General features: G+C 46.7%; 1 protein-coding gene across 1 annotated transcript in view; it reads left to right on the forward strand.

Annotated features, from left to right (window-relative positions):
• ATP6V0D1 (ATPase H+ transporting V0 subunit d1) overlaps positions 1–19,618 on the forward strand; it is a 33,808-nt gene that overhangs the window by 3,282 nt on the left and 10,908 nt on the right. Inside the window, exon 2 of the mRNA XM_063167925.1 lies at positions 5,981–6,152. Within this exon, the coding sequence (XP_063023995.1) occupies positions 5,981–6,152 (172 nt within the window). The remainder of the gene's footprint in view (positions 1–5,980; positions 6,153–19,618) is intronic.

The following is a 19,618-nucleotide window of genomic DNA, read 5'->3' on the forward strand; positions in this document are numbered from 1 at the left end:
ACAGCAACAGTGTAGAGAGCTGCTTTCTTTCTGACTTGCCAGTGTTGTAGAGTTGATTGGTGGGTGAAATCCAGCAGCAGGATGTGTCACCTTCTGCCTGGGTGATGAGGCTGAGGAGTGGCAGGGATTTGGCTCAAGCTTGTGGGCCTCTTTTGGGAGAGGCCTTCAGGAAAACTGTGCATCTCAGCACCACTGCTCTGTGGGTGCCTGTGCCTCTGTCCATGCAGCTGGCACAGCTGGGATGCCTTGTAAACAGTGGTGTGCACTTGGAGGAGTGGGATCTGTCCATGGGGTTTGTCTTTGTACACCAGGCTGTGTGCAGTGTGGGCTTTTGTTTTCATTGTCCCAAGGATCTTTTTTCTCCCCTGCAGGCTGCCATTGCTTTGAGGTGTTCAGCACATCTCCTTTCACAAGAGAAGAGCAGAGAAGGCTGTGCTACCTGTCTCTTTTCTGTTTTATCACTGTGGCCCTGGAATTTAGGCCCCAGGAAGGCTGGAGTGAGGCTTCTCTTTTGGGATAACCACATGGGCAGTGTGTCCTCTCTTGTGTGAGGGTGTTGCAGAGCTCCAGACTGACTTCAAGAGTGCTTTTGGTGGAGCTCATGATATTCCCCTGTGTGAAGGGGGAACAGCACAGATCCTTTACTGTGCTACCAAGCAGGGAGAGGCCGCTTGATGGTCCCAAGGTGCGGCCATGCTTAGATCCATCCTGAGCTCCAAGAGTGGTTCAGTCTGAACTCAGGGGCTGTAGAAGCCAAGCCTTAATGTGCTGGGGACCTTTCATTGACATTGACACAAGGATGATTTGTCTGTGTGAAAAGCTGACCCCTGTGTGCTGGCACTGTGCAGCAGGACTGACCCCCGGCCCCAAGGGATTTCTCCTGCCAAAGGAGGCAGAGTCTACAGGCAAGGTGAGATCTGAGAAAGTACAGACCATTCCTGTCCTCTGAATGCTCACTTCTTATGTAGCAACAAAGCAGTGTCCAAAATGCTGTCCTGCTAATTTTGGTGCTTTGTCCTGCATCCTGTATGGGTGTAACCACTGCTGTGGCTGCTTCATCAACGCTCCTGTTAAATCAAGCTTCAGGAAAACATCATTTATTGGAAGAATGATGGCACTTCCATAGCCTGCTAGATCATGGTGGCAAACAAACACTGTGGTCACTGGCTTCCTGCAGGGTTCAGCAGAGGCTCTTTACTGTTTGTTCTGGCCTCCTTTACCAGGCAGAGACCTGCTTCATGGCTTCTCCTAGCTGAACTTCAAGCAGCAGCTGAGGTCAGCTTCTCAGTAGTGGTGCAGCTTCAGCCCTTGTTTGGGTCCTGCCCCTTTTGAGATGATGATGCTGTCTGGGTTTCCTGGCAGGTATTGCTGCTCGGCAGCCACTCAGTGCTTTCATCTTGTTTTTCCTCAGCTGTCAGCTGCCACAGCATGAGACTGTTTTCTGCCCTGTTTGTTTTAGTTTCTCAGTGATTTGTTGCCTCTCCCTTATCCCCTGCACAAGGTGCTGGGCTGATGTCCTGACTGGGCTTCTGAGGTTACAGAGTGACTTAGAGCAGTCTGCTTTTGGAGGGGGAAAAAAGCTTACTGGGGATGCAGGCAGATGAGGAGGGGTTACCTTGCCTTTTGGGCAGGTTAGGAAGGGGCTGCCTAGTTGAGGGGCTCCTCATGGAACACAATCTGGCTGTGCTGGGTTTGAAGCTCTGAGTGGAGTGAGTTCAGTCCCAGGAAGGGATGAGATAGAAACACAGGCTGCTCTTTGGTGCTGAGAGCATCTCAAACTGGTGAAAAGTCAGAGGTGAGCTACTGATGGAGGAAAGAGCCAAAGATGATGCTTCTCTGTGTCTCATTGTGGCTCAGATGAATTTGCTGCCTGACAACCGAGAAGAAGAGGTAGCACGTCACTGCTGGTGGTGTGCAACCACAGGAAAGGTCTTAAATTCTGCAGGGAACAAAGGGTCTCTGAGTTCTTCTTGAACAAGATTTTCAGAGAATCAGCTTCAGGAGTGTCTGAGGTGGCTATAAACAGACCAAACAAACAGCAACAAGGCAAATGGTAATGACTGCAGTCTCCTGAAGGGGGACGTGGGCGATGAAGCTCATCTGCAGACTGCTGTGTAATCCCTCAGCTGCCTTACTGCCTCCAGCCTGGGAGATGGCAAATGATATTTGAATTTTTATATAGGCGGTGGTGGCCCCAGGTGTTGTGGAGGAAGATGTCGAGGTCACAGCAGATAATTTTTGTGAAAACATCAGTTCAGCTCACAAGTTGCGGAAGCTGATTCTGTGCCTGTGTGTGAGAAGACAGATCAGTCCTTGCCTGGAAGTGTTTGAGCCCTTAACTTGATTCAGAGCTCTGCAATGCAGTTACAGCAGGAAACAAGGAAGGGTTGGAAGTCTGTGCTGATGGGGCCATGGATCACTCTGTCTGAGGAGGGCTTACAGGAGAGGCTTTGACTGACAGATGTCTGACAGACTAATGGCTTGGTTCCTTGTTATGTCAAAGCAAACTTGCAGGAGAGGATTGTTGCATTAGTGTGGATATAAAGTCTCTTGTGAAGATGTCATCTGAAATATCCAGGTGTTGGCATAGCAGTGTGTTGATTAAGCTCTGGTTGTGTTTGTGGCTCATGTACAGGCAGCTGCATGAAAACCAGAGGGGCTGATCTGAGAGTTGATAAGAGGTGGCTGTAAGTACATGTCATGGTGATCCCAAGCACTACCCTACCCAGCTGAAAAAGACTGTCATTCTGACAAACAGTTGTGTTCTTGCACGAGGCAACTTTATGGGAGCAGTGACCTGGCCATAATTTCCTAGGTTTTGCGGGGGAGGAGAGAGAACAAAAGTTTTGTGGTCATTCAAGTGCTCCCTTGCCATATGCTGGCTCAGTCTGTTACATAAAGTGTGTGAACCTCTTGGAAATATGCCAGAGCAGGCAAATGTATGTCTTAAAATCAGTCCCTGGGTTGAGGCCGTGTGCTGTAGTTTGTGGGTATCTGGAGGAGCTCATCAGGAGGGGCTGGGCTCCAGCTGCAGCTCTCCCTCCTTTTCAGCAGCAGCTGGGGAAGAGCTGCAGAGCCTTGCAGCCTTATCGACCTGCAGCGTGTGGGATCTCTGGCAGCTGCCCCTGCCACGGTGCTGCCCCTGCTGCCAGAGGCCAACTCCAGCTGAGCCCAGGCTTGTGTGAGGAGCCTGAGCTTTTGGAGAGCTCGGGGCTTGCTCAGCAGTGAGGCCATTTATTAGTCACCGTGCTACTGGGACAGCTCTTCTGGCAGCAGGTTTGTGAAACCACGGGATTCGTTTGCTCTCATCTGAGAAGCTTGACATGTGAATAGTCCTATTAAAAGCTCCCAAACCCTCTTGGCTGAAGCTTGGTGACTAGCCCAGCAGCTGGAGGAGGACAGGCTAGTGTAAAGCACTGATACACCGTGGGATGCACTGAGTCAGGGTTCATAAATCCGGTCCAATTTTTGGAAAATATGTTCCGTTTTGTCTGCTTGGATGCTAAAGGATTCAGAAAAGTTTAGTTCTGCAGTTTGTGGCTGGCCTTCCTTGTAAAAATGAATTCCAAGTGTTATATAAACATGGCCCTTATTCCAGTTGCAACATAATGTGCTGGCTCTTGTGCTGTGGAGTTGGGGGCACAACCCCTTCATGGAGCAGGGCAAAATGTTCCGGCCAAGCAGCTCATGGGAGCTTGCTCAGAGCTGTTGGAGAGCCTGCAAGGCACAACGAGCAGCCTGTGTGCCTCTGGTCTAGATACAGTGCAGCTCTACTTCCAGGAAGCACAGCAAACTCCTTTTTGTGTCACTGAGTCTGTAGCATCTAGTGACATGATAGCAAAGGAGCTGCTTGCAACCTCAAAAGCAGAGTTTCAGGTTGTGATGACAACAAAACAAACCAATGGTGCTGGACTTGAGGAAACTAGCTTTGGCAGCTTCCCTACCCAAGGCAGATCTGGGAGGATGTGCCATAGCTGCTTCCTCTCCAAAGTCCTGGATGCTGCAAAACAACATCACATGCCTTTTTGGGCAGACTTAGCTTCCATTAGGGCTCTGCACAACTACTGGGAACTGCAAGTAGGAGGTATATGAATGCAACTACTGCAGTTCCCTGTGCCTTCCCTTGCAATCTGACCTTATGGGTATAATACTCTTACCAGGACCTTTTCTCTCATATTCATTGAACATATTAACTGATCAATTTTGTTCCATGTTTTCTCCAGTTTCTACTAAAAGCAAACTAGTAAAGTCCTGATCTGTCAGAAACTTATTTTCCACTCAGACTCTGATGTTCATCATTCAAGAGCTTTAAAAAGCGGGACAAAAACTCGTTAAGATGTAGTTCAGGATTCATAGAATTATTGAATGGTTTGGGTTGAAGGGACCTTAAAGACCATCTTGTTCCAAACCTTCCATGGGCAGGGACACCTTCCACTATACCAGATTGCTCCAAGCTCCATCCAACCTGGCCTTGGGCACCTGACAAACTGAGTGGTATTTAAGTCTCTGGCCTTTATTTTCCTTCCCTATAAACTCCAGCTGTTTCCTGTAACACTGAGCAGTGGGAACATCTTTGTAACTATGGAGTGCTGGGTCAAAACCAATTTTACTAGAACTCCTTGGAAATACCCAGAAGAGTCAGTTGGCTTGGAAGCTGTTTGACCCCTGATCCCTTGGGCTGAGAACAGTATCAAGCTGTACAAGCTCAGGTTGAGCCTGAGGAGGAGCTCTCCATGGCTGGATGTAATGTCAAAAGGTCAAACTCCTCAAAGCAGGCTGAGTGCTTGCTCTGACCTCAGTGCTGTGCATGCTTGTGCCATAATGCTGAGGACTTGTGTGGCTCAGTGGAAGTGAAAGGCAGCCTCAGTAATGCTGCTTCAGAAAAACCGGGGAGAAATGTCTTCTTTTGTTTTCTCTGGATGGTGAGTTCACATCTGGTTTGACTCAACTCTTCCAGCTCCTCTCCTTACCCCACAAAGGTCTTGAATCCCTGGGAGGATGCTTGCTTGCCTAACTGGCCCTCTGAGGTGAAGCTGAAGGGAGATGAACATTGTGTACCAATGCAGCTAGCAGAGCTTTGAGGAGTAGGATTGTGTGACGTTCCTTACTTCTGGATTCAGTTTTTCCACAGAGACACTTAAATGCTTTTGGCTCAAGCAGTGCTTTTATCTTGACAGAACTCAGCATGTTGTGGTTGCTTGTTGGCCAGGACTGCAGCTTGGTTGGGCACCTGACCTGCAAGCAGGGGTAAGAGAGGAAACAAAGGTTTCCTCTGCTTGAAACTAGAGAAGGGGAAGACTTCTGAGCATGTTCTTCCATCCTGGGCAGGGATTGCCTGCCCTGTGAGGTGGATTTAAATGGCCTTAATCTTCACAAGCCCCTCTCTACTTATTAATGCTTGACTTTTATTTACCAGCACAATTAGCTGGGCTGCTTTGATAATTGACCAAGTAAGACCAAGATGGTTTATAATTTCTAAGTCACTGTTTCTGTCTTTTTGGTTTTGAAAGCTTTACAAATGTCTGCACATCACTAGTATCTGGGGAGACTTGCTGTGAGGAGCCTGCACCCAGAGCCCTTTTGGCTAGATGGAGTGCTTAAGTTATTTGGTTTTTTTCTCCCCCTGGATTTCTAGCAAGTACCTCCTAGAAAATCAGTAAGCTTCCACCTTGACCTAGCAGAGTGAGCTGCTGGCACCAGTGTGTGTGCTCAGTTACACCGATGGTGTCACAGATTTCTCTTTAAGATGAGGCAAGGCTGATATGGTGAAACATTGATCTTTTCCTGCATTTGGTTGTCCATGATAAAACTGAGAACAAATATGACCTAACACATGGGATTTGTCTAGGTGATCTTTCAGAGAAGAGAGTGCCTGAGAAGTGCTGAGCAGCATTCTTGGCTATGCTAAAAAAAAACCCAAAAAAACCCAACCAAATGCAGTCCAAAACCCTCTAGAGTGTAATTTTTCTTTTGTTTTCAGACTTGAAGCTGCACCTCCAGAGCACAGACTATGGGAACTTCCTGGCCAACGAGGCGTCCCCGCTCACCGTGTCCGTCATTGACGACAAGCTGAAGGAGAAGATGGTGGTGGAGTTCCGTCACATGAGGAACCACGCCTACGAGCCCCTGGCAAGTTTTCTGGACTTCATCACGTGAGTACCAGCTGCTCATGAGCAGCATTTTGAAATGCTGCTGTTCTTCCAGACTTGAGAGCTCTCAGACCACCTTTCTACTCTCAGCCCTGTGCCTGCTGTGTTTTATGCAGCTCCTTGAGTGAAATGGGTGTGATTGTATCAGGAGGTGTCAAAGCAGCAGCATTGTATCTGTGTGTTATTAAAGGCTTCTGTTCCCAGGGAGCATGTGCTCCATTGGTACAGCTGCTTGGCTGCCTTCCATTGCAGCACTGATTCAGTCTCTTAGAGGTACCATTTATCTTTGTTCCTTTTGTTAAATGTTCTTGGTTTTTTAAAACTGTGGTCTTGCTGCAAAACATAGGTATGCTGTGTGTGTGCATTACAGGAGTAATGCTAGTTCTGAGCCACTGACAGCCTTCATCAGGGCTGATGTGATTCTGCTGTCCCATCCCAGGGGCTCTGGCCCCACACAAACTGGTTCAGGGAGTTGAGCTGGCCAGAAATTGAACAACTTTTCCCTTTTGAGGTTGACCTTTGACTGGTTTGTTTTTCTTGGACAGCTCAGTGGGATCCAGCAAATGCCAGCACTAGGGGAAGGCAGGACCTGAAATGAGCAGCAGGGAAACAGAGGGCTGCAGCAGCCTCAGCACATCTCTGTCAGTTGGTGGAAACACATGGGGCTTCCACAGCAGGTTCAGCTGATGTGAAAAGCTTGAAATAGCCCAGCAGTCTCAAGGTATCTTCTCCCAGAAGTTTTGTACAACTCTCTGCTTCCCAGTGTGCTGCTCTGGTTTGTTCAGTAACAAAATGGAATTGTGGCAGAGGGATGCTAGTTGTTCTAGCTTGCATCTGAAACATGGAAGTAAAATTGACTTTTTTCCTTCCTTAGTCTATATTCCTGTAAGCTCTAGTTTAGCTTGCACACTACACAGCCAAAGGTCTCCTCTAACCACCAAGGAGATGCCTCAAGGACAAAAGTGAGTTTCTGGTTCAGTAGAATGTGACTTCAACTTACATTTGTGAGAAGGAGATCATACTCTGATCTCAAGTGTGATAGTTAATGTATCACCTCTGGTACAGTGAGCCTGGGCTCATCACAAGTGCTCTGGCAAGTGATATTTCATCATGCATTTTGGCAGTTGTCTGTTATCCTGCTTACCAGCTACAAGTTTTTGAATGGTGCAGGCTGATGTAGAAGATCTTTGTGGTTAATGGAAAAAATTTAAATTTTCATCTGTCTGTGACATCTGCATTTGCAGATATTGAGTAAACACCTGTCTCTCTGCCACCTGCCTTTGTGTTCACTCCTTTCTGTCTGGTTGCTACTGCTATCTCACTTTCTAACCCAGTGGCTCATATCTATTATTTTCTGTGTCAGTGTGTTAAAGCTGTCTCCTAAGCATTTCCTGTTTTCTAAGAAATAGTTTTTACTTAAAAGCTTGTCAGTAAAATTTCTGGAGTTTTCATGTTTGGACCTAAACATGGAGCAAAACATTACTTAGCTCCCATTTTGCAGCAGTGTTTCCAATGTATGAAGCAATTTCTAATTCATCATCTTAGCTGTATGAAGCAATCTCTTCTATTCTCTCAAACTTAAGTTAACTCTTAAAACATCTCTTTGCCCATCCTGAATTTTCTGTCAAGACATCAGTACTGCTTGAGCTTGGCAATATTAGGTGGGTGATCCTCCACTGTTGCTTTTCCTTTGCTGTGTTACAGGATTATAAAAATGTCTCCATGGAATTATGATAATAATCACTAATGCTTCTGTCATATCAATTTAAAGGCAATGGTTTGGGCAGCACAGCAATATCTTGCAGGCTTTAAAACTTTGCTGTTGCCTGAGTCTCACTTTAATAACCAGTGTGTGGCAAACATGAGCTGCATGGTCTCAGACCATGCCTGCCTTGGTCACACACTGCCTGCCTTGTTAGGGAGGCTATGGATGGCCATGGAAATCCAGTTCCTCTTAACTTCAGTCCTCTTGATCTTTATCCAGTGTCTACATCCACCTTGTGTTTTGCAGAAGACTTCAGACATCTTGTGTAATCAGAAAGGCTGGTTCTTACCAGCTTTTGGAATCACTTTTAAAAACTGGTGTTCTGCCCTCAACTAGATTTAACTTTGATCTTGTTCTGCTCCTGTCATTCTGATTTTGATGAGTTCTCTACAGCAAAACATGATTCTGTGCAGATACCTCTGTCTCTTGCTGCTGCATAATCTCTTTTTGAATATATTGTTTCTGTTCAGTACAGAATGTTCCTTCCTCAAGTTGTCTTCACTCTTATCTCTTATTTTCCTTTTTACCCACAAGATTTGCTTTAATGCCATTGTCTGCAGTGCTGCCTAGAGGAAGGCAAAAGGTGAAGCCAGGGGAAGGTTGTTTTTCCATATGGAATGTCTGCATTCTTGTAGAGTCTTTTGTGCTAGGAGGTCAAGTGTTCAGTTGGGTTTTGTTGTGGTTCTGCTGCACCACTGATGGAGGGGTCTCCTCTGGGTCTGCACTCAGCACACCAGTGGAATATTGTTGAAGTAGAGAAGGTGTTACCAGCTTTGACTGGTCCAAGGTGGGAGTCACTATCAGGGTATTAGAAACTCTAGTAACTGTAATGACTCTGCAGACAGGTTAAAACAAGATCCAGTGAACCACAAGGAGTTTGGAGAGGGTGCTGCTTTTGCCCAGTGGGTCTTAGTATCTTCTCTTGATAAACCTAGTATTTTGGTGGCAGGCCTCGTAGAAAAGAGGCTTCTTAGGCTGTGACTCCTCAGGCTGCCTTTCAGACTGTGTTCCCTGAAACTGTCCTTGGTTTGGGGCAGGGGACAGAAATTCCAGAGGTTTTGTCTGCTGACGGTGTAAAACTTCCCATGTGTGTCCCAAATAGCTGGAGTGGAGAACAGCTCTCTTTGGAGCTGCTAGCACATACTTGTGCCGGTGGTTTTCATCTAGCTCAGGCATGTATGGAGGCAGCACTGTAACAATGTTCAGCCAAAGGATGTTGGCAGTGCTGGGGGTTTTGTGCTTGTGCACCCAGAGGTACTGTGTGATCCTGCCTGCCTGGGGGACACTGGAACCAGCCTTTGCCTCTTGATTTTTCATTCTGGGTGCACACACATAGGTAGGGGAGGATTTTGTCTTTCCTTTTCAACATGACTGTTACCCACTCCATTCTTTCAGGGTAGTTAATGAGACTTGAGCAGGAAGTGATAAGGACTGCTCCTGGTAGACAGCTCAAGGCAATTGAGGCACCAGGTGGTGAGAAGAAGAAATTGTACTCAACTGGATGTATCTGTGTGCTAATAGTATCCAGGCTGAAGTGAAATAAAAAATAGCAGAAAGATGTGGAAAGTTTGAGCAGGGCTGGAAAGCTTGAGTTCACTGAGACCTCTTCTGAGTTGTAAACAGAGATTTTTTAAATTGAGTGGGATTGTAGGAGGTGTGTCTGGCTCAAATTGGAAGGAAATGTTTTGTAGCGTGTCCAGTTCAGCTTTGAAGCTCATTGCTGCTTGGATGTCTTTGCATGTACTTACCTTTTTGGCTTCTCAGGACTCCTGGATAACCTCACACAGGATGGGCCCACTGGGGCCTCTTAACACTCCTTGGTAGTGGCCATGCTGTGCATGGCTGATGCCAGGAGCTGGATCAAGCACTTAAAAAACAATCAAGCTTTCTCCTTCCTGAATGTCCTGCTGAACCTTTGAGGTAGTTTTGAGTGGATCATCGGGTGACTGTTGTGCTTGTTTTTTGAGGATGCTCTGACCTGACTCAGGACACATGGCTGAGATCTGGGGACATGTCTGACTGTGGGAGCTGCTGTGTCCTTGTCTCCTCTGGCCCCAGCACCAATCTGCCAGGAGCCATGCTGTTTGTCCCCGGTGGAATGATACCGTGTCGTTTCACTCGTCTCTTTGAAGCAGCCCCTGCCGTAAGGAGGCCGGGGAAGGAAGCAGCGATGGGGGCAGTGCGGGGCTCTGGGGCAGAGGGTGCGCGCTCCGTGCCCGGCTCAGGGAGGGGAGGCCGCGCTGCCGGGCGCTCGCCGGAAGGTGGCACTCCAGCGCCGTCCTTCCTGTCCCCAGGTGCGCAGCCAGCCTGGGCGAGCGTGTTCACCTGGCGAGGTGGGCAGGAGTTCACCTCTGTCCGAGCACAGGAGAAAGGACAGTGTTTAAAAGCACAAGAACAAAACTGACCCCAGAACGCGGCTAGGCAGCAACCCCAAAGTAAAGTCTTTGTTCCCCAAGTCACTTGCTGACACTGATTTTTTTTTTTTTTTTTTTTTTTTTTTTTGTCCTGTTGTCCTCCTCTCCTGGCACCACACTGACTCTTTCCTGGCTCTGGTTCTCTTCAGGAACTCTTCTGTGGCAAGTGTTGTGTTCTTAGTACCAAAATAAGGGAAATCAGCCAACTTCCTCAATTTGTTTTTTCAAGTGGTGGCTGTAGCTGGCAGCCTCTGCCACTGCAAGCAGAAAGCTCAGCTTGCTGAGCTGCTGCAGTGTCCATAACACACCTGCTAGCTCTGCATCTTGCCACGCAGCTCCCTGCTGGAAGTCTGCTGGTGCTTCCCCATGTCTTTCAGCCAGCCACAGTAGGTTCTGAGTGATAGGCACAAATTGTCTTGTTAACATCTCTGCTCCAACACAAACAATGGACTGTTCAGCTGGGGAAATGCAATGATGTTCTGTAGGGCAGCAACAAACAGGTATTAAGTGTTCTTGAAGCAGCAAAAGCCACTTCCTGAATTCAACAAGCACATATTGACTTGTGGGATGGAAGTGGGTTTTAGGTTCTTCTTAGTGATGTGCTGCCTTTGCCTTTCTGTACAGGCTTTGTTCTTTGTGTTAGCCTGACATGGTGCCATGGCCTGTCTCTCCTTCCTTCCAGTGTTCCTGAATATGGTTTAGATAGGAGCAACATAATGATAAAGAATCCTGACTCCAGCCTGATGTAGCCTGTTCAGATTGTCAGCTTTAATCTTTTTCCAGTGGCAGGGAAAAGGGTTTAGTGGGTTTTTTGGGTTGGTTTGTTTGGTTTTTGTTGTGTGTTTGGTTTTTTGTTTGGGGTTTGTTTTGGTTTTTTTTCCCCTCCCCATTTCTTCAGCAGTCTCTTCCCTGCTCTGGGAGCTCTGGCTTTGCAGCACACCAGTGTCAAGGTCCTGGCAGCTGTTGGGCCCCCTGAGCCCTCAGCAAACTGATGGGCAGGGAAGAGTTTGGTCTTGTCTTCAGTGGGGGAGCTGCTGGCAGCTGTGGGCACTGAGTGTGCCATGGGAGTGAGGGCTAGGGGCAAGCTGGGTGTGAATACATCTTCCAAATCTGTGATCAGGCCTGTCATCTAGAGGACAGACTAGAGCACCTTTTATCTTTATCTTACCAGCCTGCAAGGGCTGGGAACCAGGTTCTTTTTTTGCCCTGAGGATGCAGCTGGGAACTTGGCTTTCAGTATGTTTTTGTGGTCACTAGATGTGTTTTTGATGAGGCTGCATGTACCTTTCCCCCTTGTGTGTGCCTTTTCTTCACTGACACTTCCCTCTGTTACCTTCTCCCTGACCCAGTCCTGCTCTGCCTCCCCCCTGCACTGAATAGATCTAGTTGCTGCTGCACAACTTTGAATTCAATTTGAATTTTGCAGCAGTGGTTTTTCTGGAGCCAAATTTTTCAATTGCTACTTAAGCTGAAGAGCACTAATCTTCTCTGGAGTAGGAAGTTGTCTGTCTTCATTCTAAATGTACTGGAGTTTGCATCCTGGCATAACTGTGGAGGTTACAAAATATGACTGCATCCCTTTGAAATCCTTTCCTGCAGAAGGAAAAAACCCTTCAAATGCTTTAGGTGTAGTTCATTGTGACAAGTCCAACAAGCTTAAGGATGTTTCCTAATGCTGCTGCATTTAAAATTACATTGTACTATTTCAGTCAGGTTCCTTGGTGGCAGTGAGGTTAGGAAGCAAAAATTACTGTAGTGGCTGGGGATTCTGCAATAAAAGGTTTAAGAGCCTTTTCTGGCAGAGATTGTTTTGGCAAAGCAGCACAGGTTTCTGACAAACAGCTTCCGTGTTTGCAGGGAGTGCAAAGTTGAACTGATAAGCCAAGTTCTTGGAGGGATTATGCAATATTCAAAATTAGAGGGCATAGCTAATGGTCTGGAAATGATCAGAGATTTGTGTCCTCTGGATGGTGGCATCAGAGCTGCATCTGCTCACCTGCATTCCCAAAGGATGCTGATCTCATGCTGGTTTCCCAGAACCAATGTCTGTGATGATGGACTGGGTTGCATGGTGGTGACTGTGGGGTCATGGTGTGACTTCAGGTGCCCTCATTAGAAAGGGAATTTTTGAAAGGTGTGTTTCACTGTATATTACATTAAAATGCTGCCTTTTTTTTTTTTTTCTGATGTCTGAAAAACTTTTCATTTGGCCAGTGGATTTGAATGGGAACAACCTAACTTTCTGCTACTGTTCTTCACAGTGTGTTACCACAGTGCCTGGCAAACAGTGAGCTGTGGTAGTGATCAGAAAAGCTAACAAAATGTTACTGGTGGCAGTAAAGATGCTCAAAAAGTGAGTGATGAGCTCCAGATTTCAACCTGTGTGTCACTAAGGGAAGACTTCAGTGAAACTCTGCAGGGTCTGAGAAGGGGCTCTAGCATGCAGGCTCTGGGTGATTAGGTGAGAATTTGTTGCCCCTGGCTATCATCCCTGTTGCCCCTGTGGCTATCATCCAAGCTCATGTGGTGTCATCCACAGGCAATGTGTGGACTTCTGTATCTTCTTGGGCTTTGTTTAAAGCTGAGTTTCTGTGGTGAGTCTGCAGTTGGCAGGAACAGTCCTTGTACTTCCTCCATGCTCCTTCTTGCAGTCTTTTCCTCAACAGGCTGAGGAGAATGTCTGTTAAAGGCATAAAACAAGAAGGAAAGGGAGTGTGTATGAGGGGGTTATCAATGCTGCTCAAATAAATTGTGTGACTGCAGCTTTTCCAGAAGAAAACCCATGTGCAGTGCCTTCAGCTGAGTGTGCACTCACTAAGCAATTCTGTTTACATGTAACATGCTTCATTCTTCTACTGAAACCATTCCCAAGGTCTTTCATGCTTGACCTTAGCAGCTTTTGTTTTCCTTTTACCTTTCCATTGATTTGCCTCACCCAGTACTCTAGACTGGCAAGTTCAGCCAGAAAAGGTCTGAAGGCCAAGAGCACTGCTTCTGAAGGCTTCCTGGGGGTATCCTGGGTCCTAGTCCCCTCTCCCAGGTCCATTCTGTAAGCTGGTTTGAAGTCTAGCAAACACTTGTGTGGAGCTTTGAATAAGTACCACGATATTTAGAGGTTGAGCTAAATCTTGTGTCTGCCTCCTGTGGTTTACTGCATGTCAGGTGGGATGATGAATTTTCTTGGCTTCTGCTGGCAGCAGGTCTGCATGCACAGAGATGTTCTGCACATTGCTCAGACCACACATTCACTGAGGAGCAGGTAAAGGCTTTTAGCCCTCTAAACTCATTCAGGTTTCTTAGCTACTAGAGACAGTTTGGGGCATGATGTGAACAGTGCAGCCTTTCCTCTTATTTTATATCCATGAAATGTTGTGGGGTTTGTGCTTTACAGGTAAGATAAGAAAAACTTTATGGAAATTTGACTTCTGCAGCTGATCCCTGGGAAAGCAGCATGATTACATGGTTTTGGTCAATATTTAAAATTTAATTAGGGCTCAAGTCTGTTCAACATGGTGCAGGGTGCCAGGGCTCAGCTTTGCAGATCAGCCTTGTGTTTCTCAAAGTTTGAGACATCGAGTTTAGGTAATCAGAGATTCCTGCACCAGGCTGCAAGGTGCTCAAAACATTCCCTGATGTTTCAAGAGGTATTTACACATCAGGAACACTCAGACAAATTCACAAAGCCTTAAAATTAAAAGTATTTCTTGCAGCTTTTTTCTCATTAATCTTCAATGCAGCCAACACTGTATCCCTGCATGTAAGTTAACAGATGATACCAGTGGAAAACTGAGGTCAGTATCCCTAGAGACCTAGACTAGAGGATGGTGAAAATCATGTGGAGATACAGCTAAATTTAGATTAATGCTGAGAACATTCCTGGATACTTGGTTTTGAAAGGCTGCCACAGGCTCTGTAGCACTGTGAAGTTATAACTCTTTGCTCTCAAATGGTCTTGTTGATCTAAGTTTAGCAGAGCACCCACTTCCTGGCTGAGGGCCCTTGGTTTGTGGTGGCAACCATGAAATTCTCAGCTTTCTCTCTGGCAGGTTCATGAGTGTAGCACTTAGGTATGGTTTGTATTGGTGTGACTCTAGGAAGGACAGTGTGCAAAGGTAGGAAAAGATCAGCAAGGACACTTTGAGCAGGGATCATCACACACTGCATCTGCTCCTGCTGTTCCCTGGCCTGTCTGAGCTTCAGCTGCAGATAGATGAGAAGTTGAACTGCTGCTGATCTGACCTGTTCTAATGTGAGCTGAAAAACTGATTAAAGGATTTGACTCTGTTCACATCCATTGTCTGTTACTCAAACAAGTCTCAGTGAGACACTGAGATCTTCCTGATGTGCAACATTCCTCTCCTTTCCAGATCAGGACATCTGTGCAGTTATTTACTAATGATCTTAAGCTGACCCCACAGATACAAACATCTCAGCTGTTGGCACTATTCTTAGTGTCAGCCACTGCTCTTTTGGGCTTTGAAGTCTGTGTGTTGCTTTCCCCTGTGGCTGCTTAACATTTGGAGCTTGAGAGAGGTGTGACAAGTGGCTCTGTGTACCAGCACAGTATCCAGTGGGATATAGATGGATCTGTGTATTTATGCACAAACCCAAGGAAGCAGCAGCAAAACAGCCTGAAAGTTTTTCCCTAAGTTACTTCTCCCAACACCCCCTGAGTGTGTGAACTGAATGAGCTGCAAGAGGAAGCAGTAGATGCTCAAGTGACTATAGTCAAAACAACTTCATTATCTTTTAAAGCTGTCTCTGGAATTCATGCTGAGTCCAGAGCACTACTCTGATCCCACTGGAAATTTTCCTTTTTCATCCCAAAATAAATTCATGCTTCTATAGTAATCTGAGTAACTGCCCAATGCAGTCACATAGGAACTTTGGCCTTGCTCACAGTAGTCTGAGTTAATGTCTAATGCTGGTTTTGGAAAGCATTGAAGCTGCCTGAGCAAGGCAATATCTTAACCCATCCCGACAAAACCCCTGCTTTGCACCTCTGCATTGGCCCACTGCTGTCTGTTGGCTGTGACATGGAGGGCTGTCCTCATGATCCCTTGCAGAGCAGCTGTTGGAGCTACAGTTTTGGCTTTACTTTTGGAGGATCCCTGAGAATCTCAGGTCATGCAATATTCCATCATTAGTCATGCTTTGTGACTACTTGCAGTATTGTTAACGGTTTTTTTAGTATCCTGGAACAGAAGGCAATAAAAGACCAACCTATCTGCTGTAGGACAATGATTCTTTATGATTAGATGAGATAAGTAAGTGGAGGAGGGAGAAGCTGTAACTGTTTTGGGGTCACTGCCTTGCAGGGCTCTGCCTGAGTGCCTTGAGGCCAAATTGTAAATGCCCCATATGATGAGTGCTCATGCATTTCATGTGCTCCCATGCTAAAACAACCTTTCCAAATATTCAGTGGGCCACTGAAGTCTTTCTTGCATATCTCATTTATCAGTGTCTGTACTTAAGTAATGCCAGAAGGAGAAAACATACATTGTCAAAGTACTTGTGTTCTACTCCTGCTTGATTCTGCTCCATAGCTACCCATGGGTGACTGTCAGGATTTAGCTCCTGGGGGCTGGCTCTCCCCTCTTCTCTGTGAGGGTTCTCTGCTGTGTCTGCCTGAGACCATACCTCTCAAAACCAGCAGTGAGAATGGACTCTGGCCTGCTGCTGCTGGAGGGAAGGTTTCCCCCACCAGTGCCTCTCTTTTGGCTTCTCTAGGCATACCCTAGCCTGACTTTGTTCTTGTTATCTGAGTGTCACCCAATGTACATTGTTCTGCAGTGGGAATCACTGGAGGAGCTAAGATAGTGGCTCCAGTTGTCTCAGACTTCAGGAAGCTGTAAATCATTGTCTCTGCCCTGTTGTGGGTGATGCTGAGGATATTTCTATGGTTGCTGACTCTTTTTGGTCCCTTAATAAGAAATTATACTCTCCTGTGAGATGTTGCTAACACTTCTCAGTACTGACTAAAATTGTATTTCTGTGAATGTGAGTTTCTGGAATTTGTGACACCTCTGCTCAGTGAGTGACAGGAAGAGTTATGCCTGGTGTAACTGTGCATGTCAAACTCTGGCTGGTTTTGTGCCCATGTCCCCAGGTGAGCAGAAGGCAGCTCAAAGCAGGTAAAACACCTTTGTGTGCAGGAGAGTTTTGCTGTGCAGAGGCCATCCAAGTGGGCTGAAGTAAGGCTTCATGGTGTTGCAAGTGACAAACTAGTTCTGTTTTCTTATGTGTCCAGAACATGGTCCTCTTATTAGCTGCACTGAGAGCTAGAGAAGGTTAAAATGCTCTTGGAGGGCTCTGAGCAGGCATTAACCATGACAGCTGAAACATTTGTAGCTGGTCAGAACTTTATAGGAGATGAAGAAGATGACAACAAAAGTTGCTCTATTACACAAGTAGTTGGGGGTTCTTAGAAACACTGCTGCTGCTGTACTTAATCTATTTCTTTGGGCCTGGGAGGAAATGCCAGCATAGCCAAGACCTCTGCTGTGGTCTTGGGACAGCTTTGGTGATGGAGGCAGATGGGGCCTTGTTGAAACCTGACCCAGCAATGTGACTGTTGCCCCTTCCACAGATGAGAAGAGGCTTTTCCAGCTGCCCTGGCACTGGAAGACTTGTTCTGTAGCCATGAGTGGCTAAGCTGTGACTGGTTTTATTGGGATGAAGTAGGGACTGAATGTGAATGAGGATGGTTTGGCCTTGCTTGAAGTAAATGGAGCTATTGTGAGGGGTTAGGTAGTGCTGCTGGTGTCTGCCTGGCCTTAACAGGTACAAGAAGACCTTTGTCCTGCCATATTTGCCTTGTTGTTGTGAAGGTTTGAAATGCTTTCAGGAGAGAAATTTGAATGAGAATTCCCCTTCTGTCTCACACAGATTGACTCTTCCTACAGGGATGAATTCTTTGATATCAAGATTTAAGGAGGTGAAGTAATCTTTAAAACAGTTAGTGCTTCCTTGGCATTTGGGCTATGGACTGTGCATTTCCCAGACCTCCCTGAAGGATGAGGAAACAGTCAAGTTAAGGGGTATCAATTAAACAGGGATGGCCATGCTTTGCTGTCTGGCGCTGGAAGCCAGCTGGGTTGTCTTTCCTGAGACCATCAGTCCAAAAGCAGGAGCTTCCATGTGTGAAGAGACTCAGATTTTGGCAGCTCTCCCAAAACCTGGCTGTGGCTTTTGTGCTGAGCTAGACTGGGAAGGCATGAATGAGCTTGGTGGGACTCCAGTGAGCTGCTCTGAAGACCTGAGGGCAGTAGGGCTCCAGACACTTCTCCTCCTACTTTTGTGTACAGTTGACATTGGCCAGGCTCCTTGCAAATATCTTGTGGAGAGTGGTAACTGTAGTAAACTGGAGATAGGAAGGAGGTGTGCTGCCATACATGACTGTATTTCCTTACCTATTCCTTCACTGTAGGCTGAGTTAAAATAACAAATTCGGTCTGGTTGTGTATTGTTGCCTTGCTTTGTTGAGAGAAGTGCTGGCCATGGTCTTTCCTTAAAGCTACTGTGTTGCACTAAGGAAACTTGCATTGTTGAGGGCAGATGGTGGAGCTGGGAAATGATCTTCTGTATCCTTGTTCTGGTGCACCTCATGGAGAAGCATCTGTGTTAGGGTGCAGATGCTTTTATTTACCAGGAACCAGCTGCTTACTGCAGGAGACTTACCTCAGTTCTCATAAACAGGCCCTTCTTGCTGTCCTGGAGATTGCAGTCATCTCCATGGTGAGAGCTGTACAAGCAGGAGGGAAGATAATGACCTTGCAGATTAAAGGGCAAAAGGAGGTTTCCTAGTACATGAAGCTTGTGCTGATTGCCCTGGTTCTAGATTGAACCAGGAAAGGCAGGCTGTGAAAACAGAAGGGCTCTCTGCAAAATCACAGGGCCAGGAGGTGCATTACTCAGCCTTGCAGTGTGGAGAGAAAAAAGCAGTGCCTGTTTGAGGAACTAAGGTGTGGATTTGATGTTTTCATGGACATGCCCTTTGAGCATATTTGAGAGGCAATCAGCCCATCTAATAAAAACTAGCAAAATCTGCCTTTAACTGGCTCTTACCTGCCTTTGATGTGGTTAAAGGGAAGCTGGTCTGCACTGTGCTCTTTGTTAGCTTGGAAATGCAAAGACCAGCAGCATCCCAGTGTGTCTGTCAAACATCACCAGAGCCTTGCCATGCCTGTCTTCACCTCTGTCCCAGGATGCTGGCCTTAAGTTCCCTTTCTTCAGTACTCAAGTACCTGTGAGAAGCATGACTCTCTACAACTCCAGATGTGCATAGCTCCTTTTGCCATTCTAGTTCAGGCCTGATCTCATTTGTTTTGAAGCAGCTCCTGCCAAGGAGCTTCTTCAGGTCTTTTCCATCATCTAATTTTTTAGAGTTCTAGGAGTGCGATCAAGGGAGTGTAAAATGCCACATACCCTGCTCTTGAGCATCTGTGCCTCTTCTCTGTGCTGCTCAGGGATATGTGCAAAAACAACTTCTGCTGACTAAAAAAACCCCTCATCTCACTTGATGTTTATCAAGTTCTCAGCTTGGTTGGCTTGTGGCTTAGCTGGTGGTGGAGATGCCTAGACTATCGCTGCTGTTCTTGCTGGGGACACCTGATATTTATGTGATGCCTTGATTCCTTGCTTGGACCTTCTATTGGAGAAGGCTATCAGCCTTTCATGTGTTCCCAGTCTTCAGGCTAGCTGTGTCTCTCTTCTCTGGCTGGACTGGGAGTACTGGGAGGTGTTCGTTCTCCTCTGCTCAGGGGAGGCCTCACCTGGCATGCTGTGCCCAGTTCTCAGCTCCTCTGTGCAGGAGGAAAATAGACATATTGGAGAGGAGGGCTACGGAGGGCTTGTGTTGGTGGAACTTATGCCAGGTACTGTGATTCCAGATTGAATGTCCCATTGCTGCAGTGCCAAAGACTGAATCTGCTAATCCTGAACAACATAAGTGGAGAACTTTGTTTGGGGTGTCATAACTTGGGCTAATGCGAAGAAGTTTGTAGTTTTTGGTGTAAGGTGTGAAAAACCTTGTGTGTAGTTTCTTGAGGGTGTGAGTGAAGGTTGTGCCAAAGCTGCCAGTCCTGTTGTTGTTGGAATGGAGTGAGGCGGCAGAAATGTGACCCTTCCTCCTTTCACTTGGCAAGATGGAGCAGTGTTGCTGGCACTGAAACCGGAGCCAGGCTCCTCTTGGAGGTGTGTGGGGTTAGAATGAGAGACAGTAGACAAATGACCATGGGGGAATGTTAGGGAAAGCCTTTTCATGGCAAGTGTGTCTGGATGTTGAAGCA

Source organism: Melospiza melodia, chromosome 13, assembly GCF_035770615.1.
Source record: "Melospiza melodia melodia isolate bMelMel2 chromosome 13, bMelMel2.pri, whole genome shotgun sequence".
Classification (NCBI taxonomy): Eukaryota; Metazoa; Chordata; class Aves; order Passeriformes; family Passerellidae; genus Melospiza; species Melospiza melodia.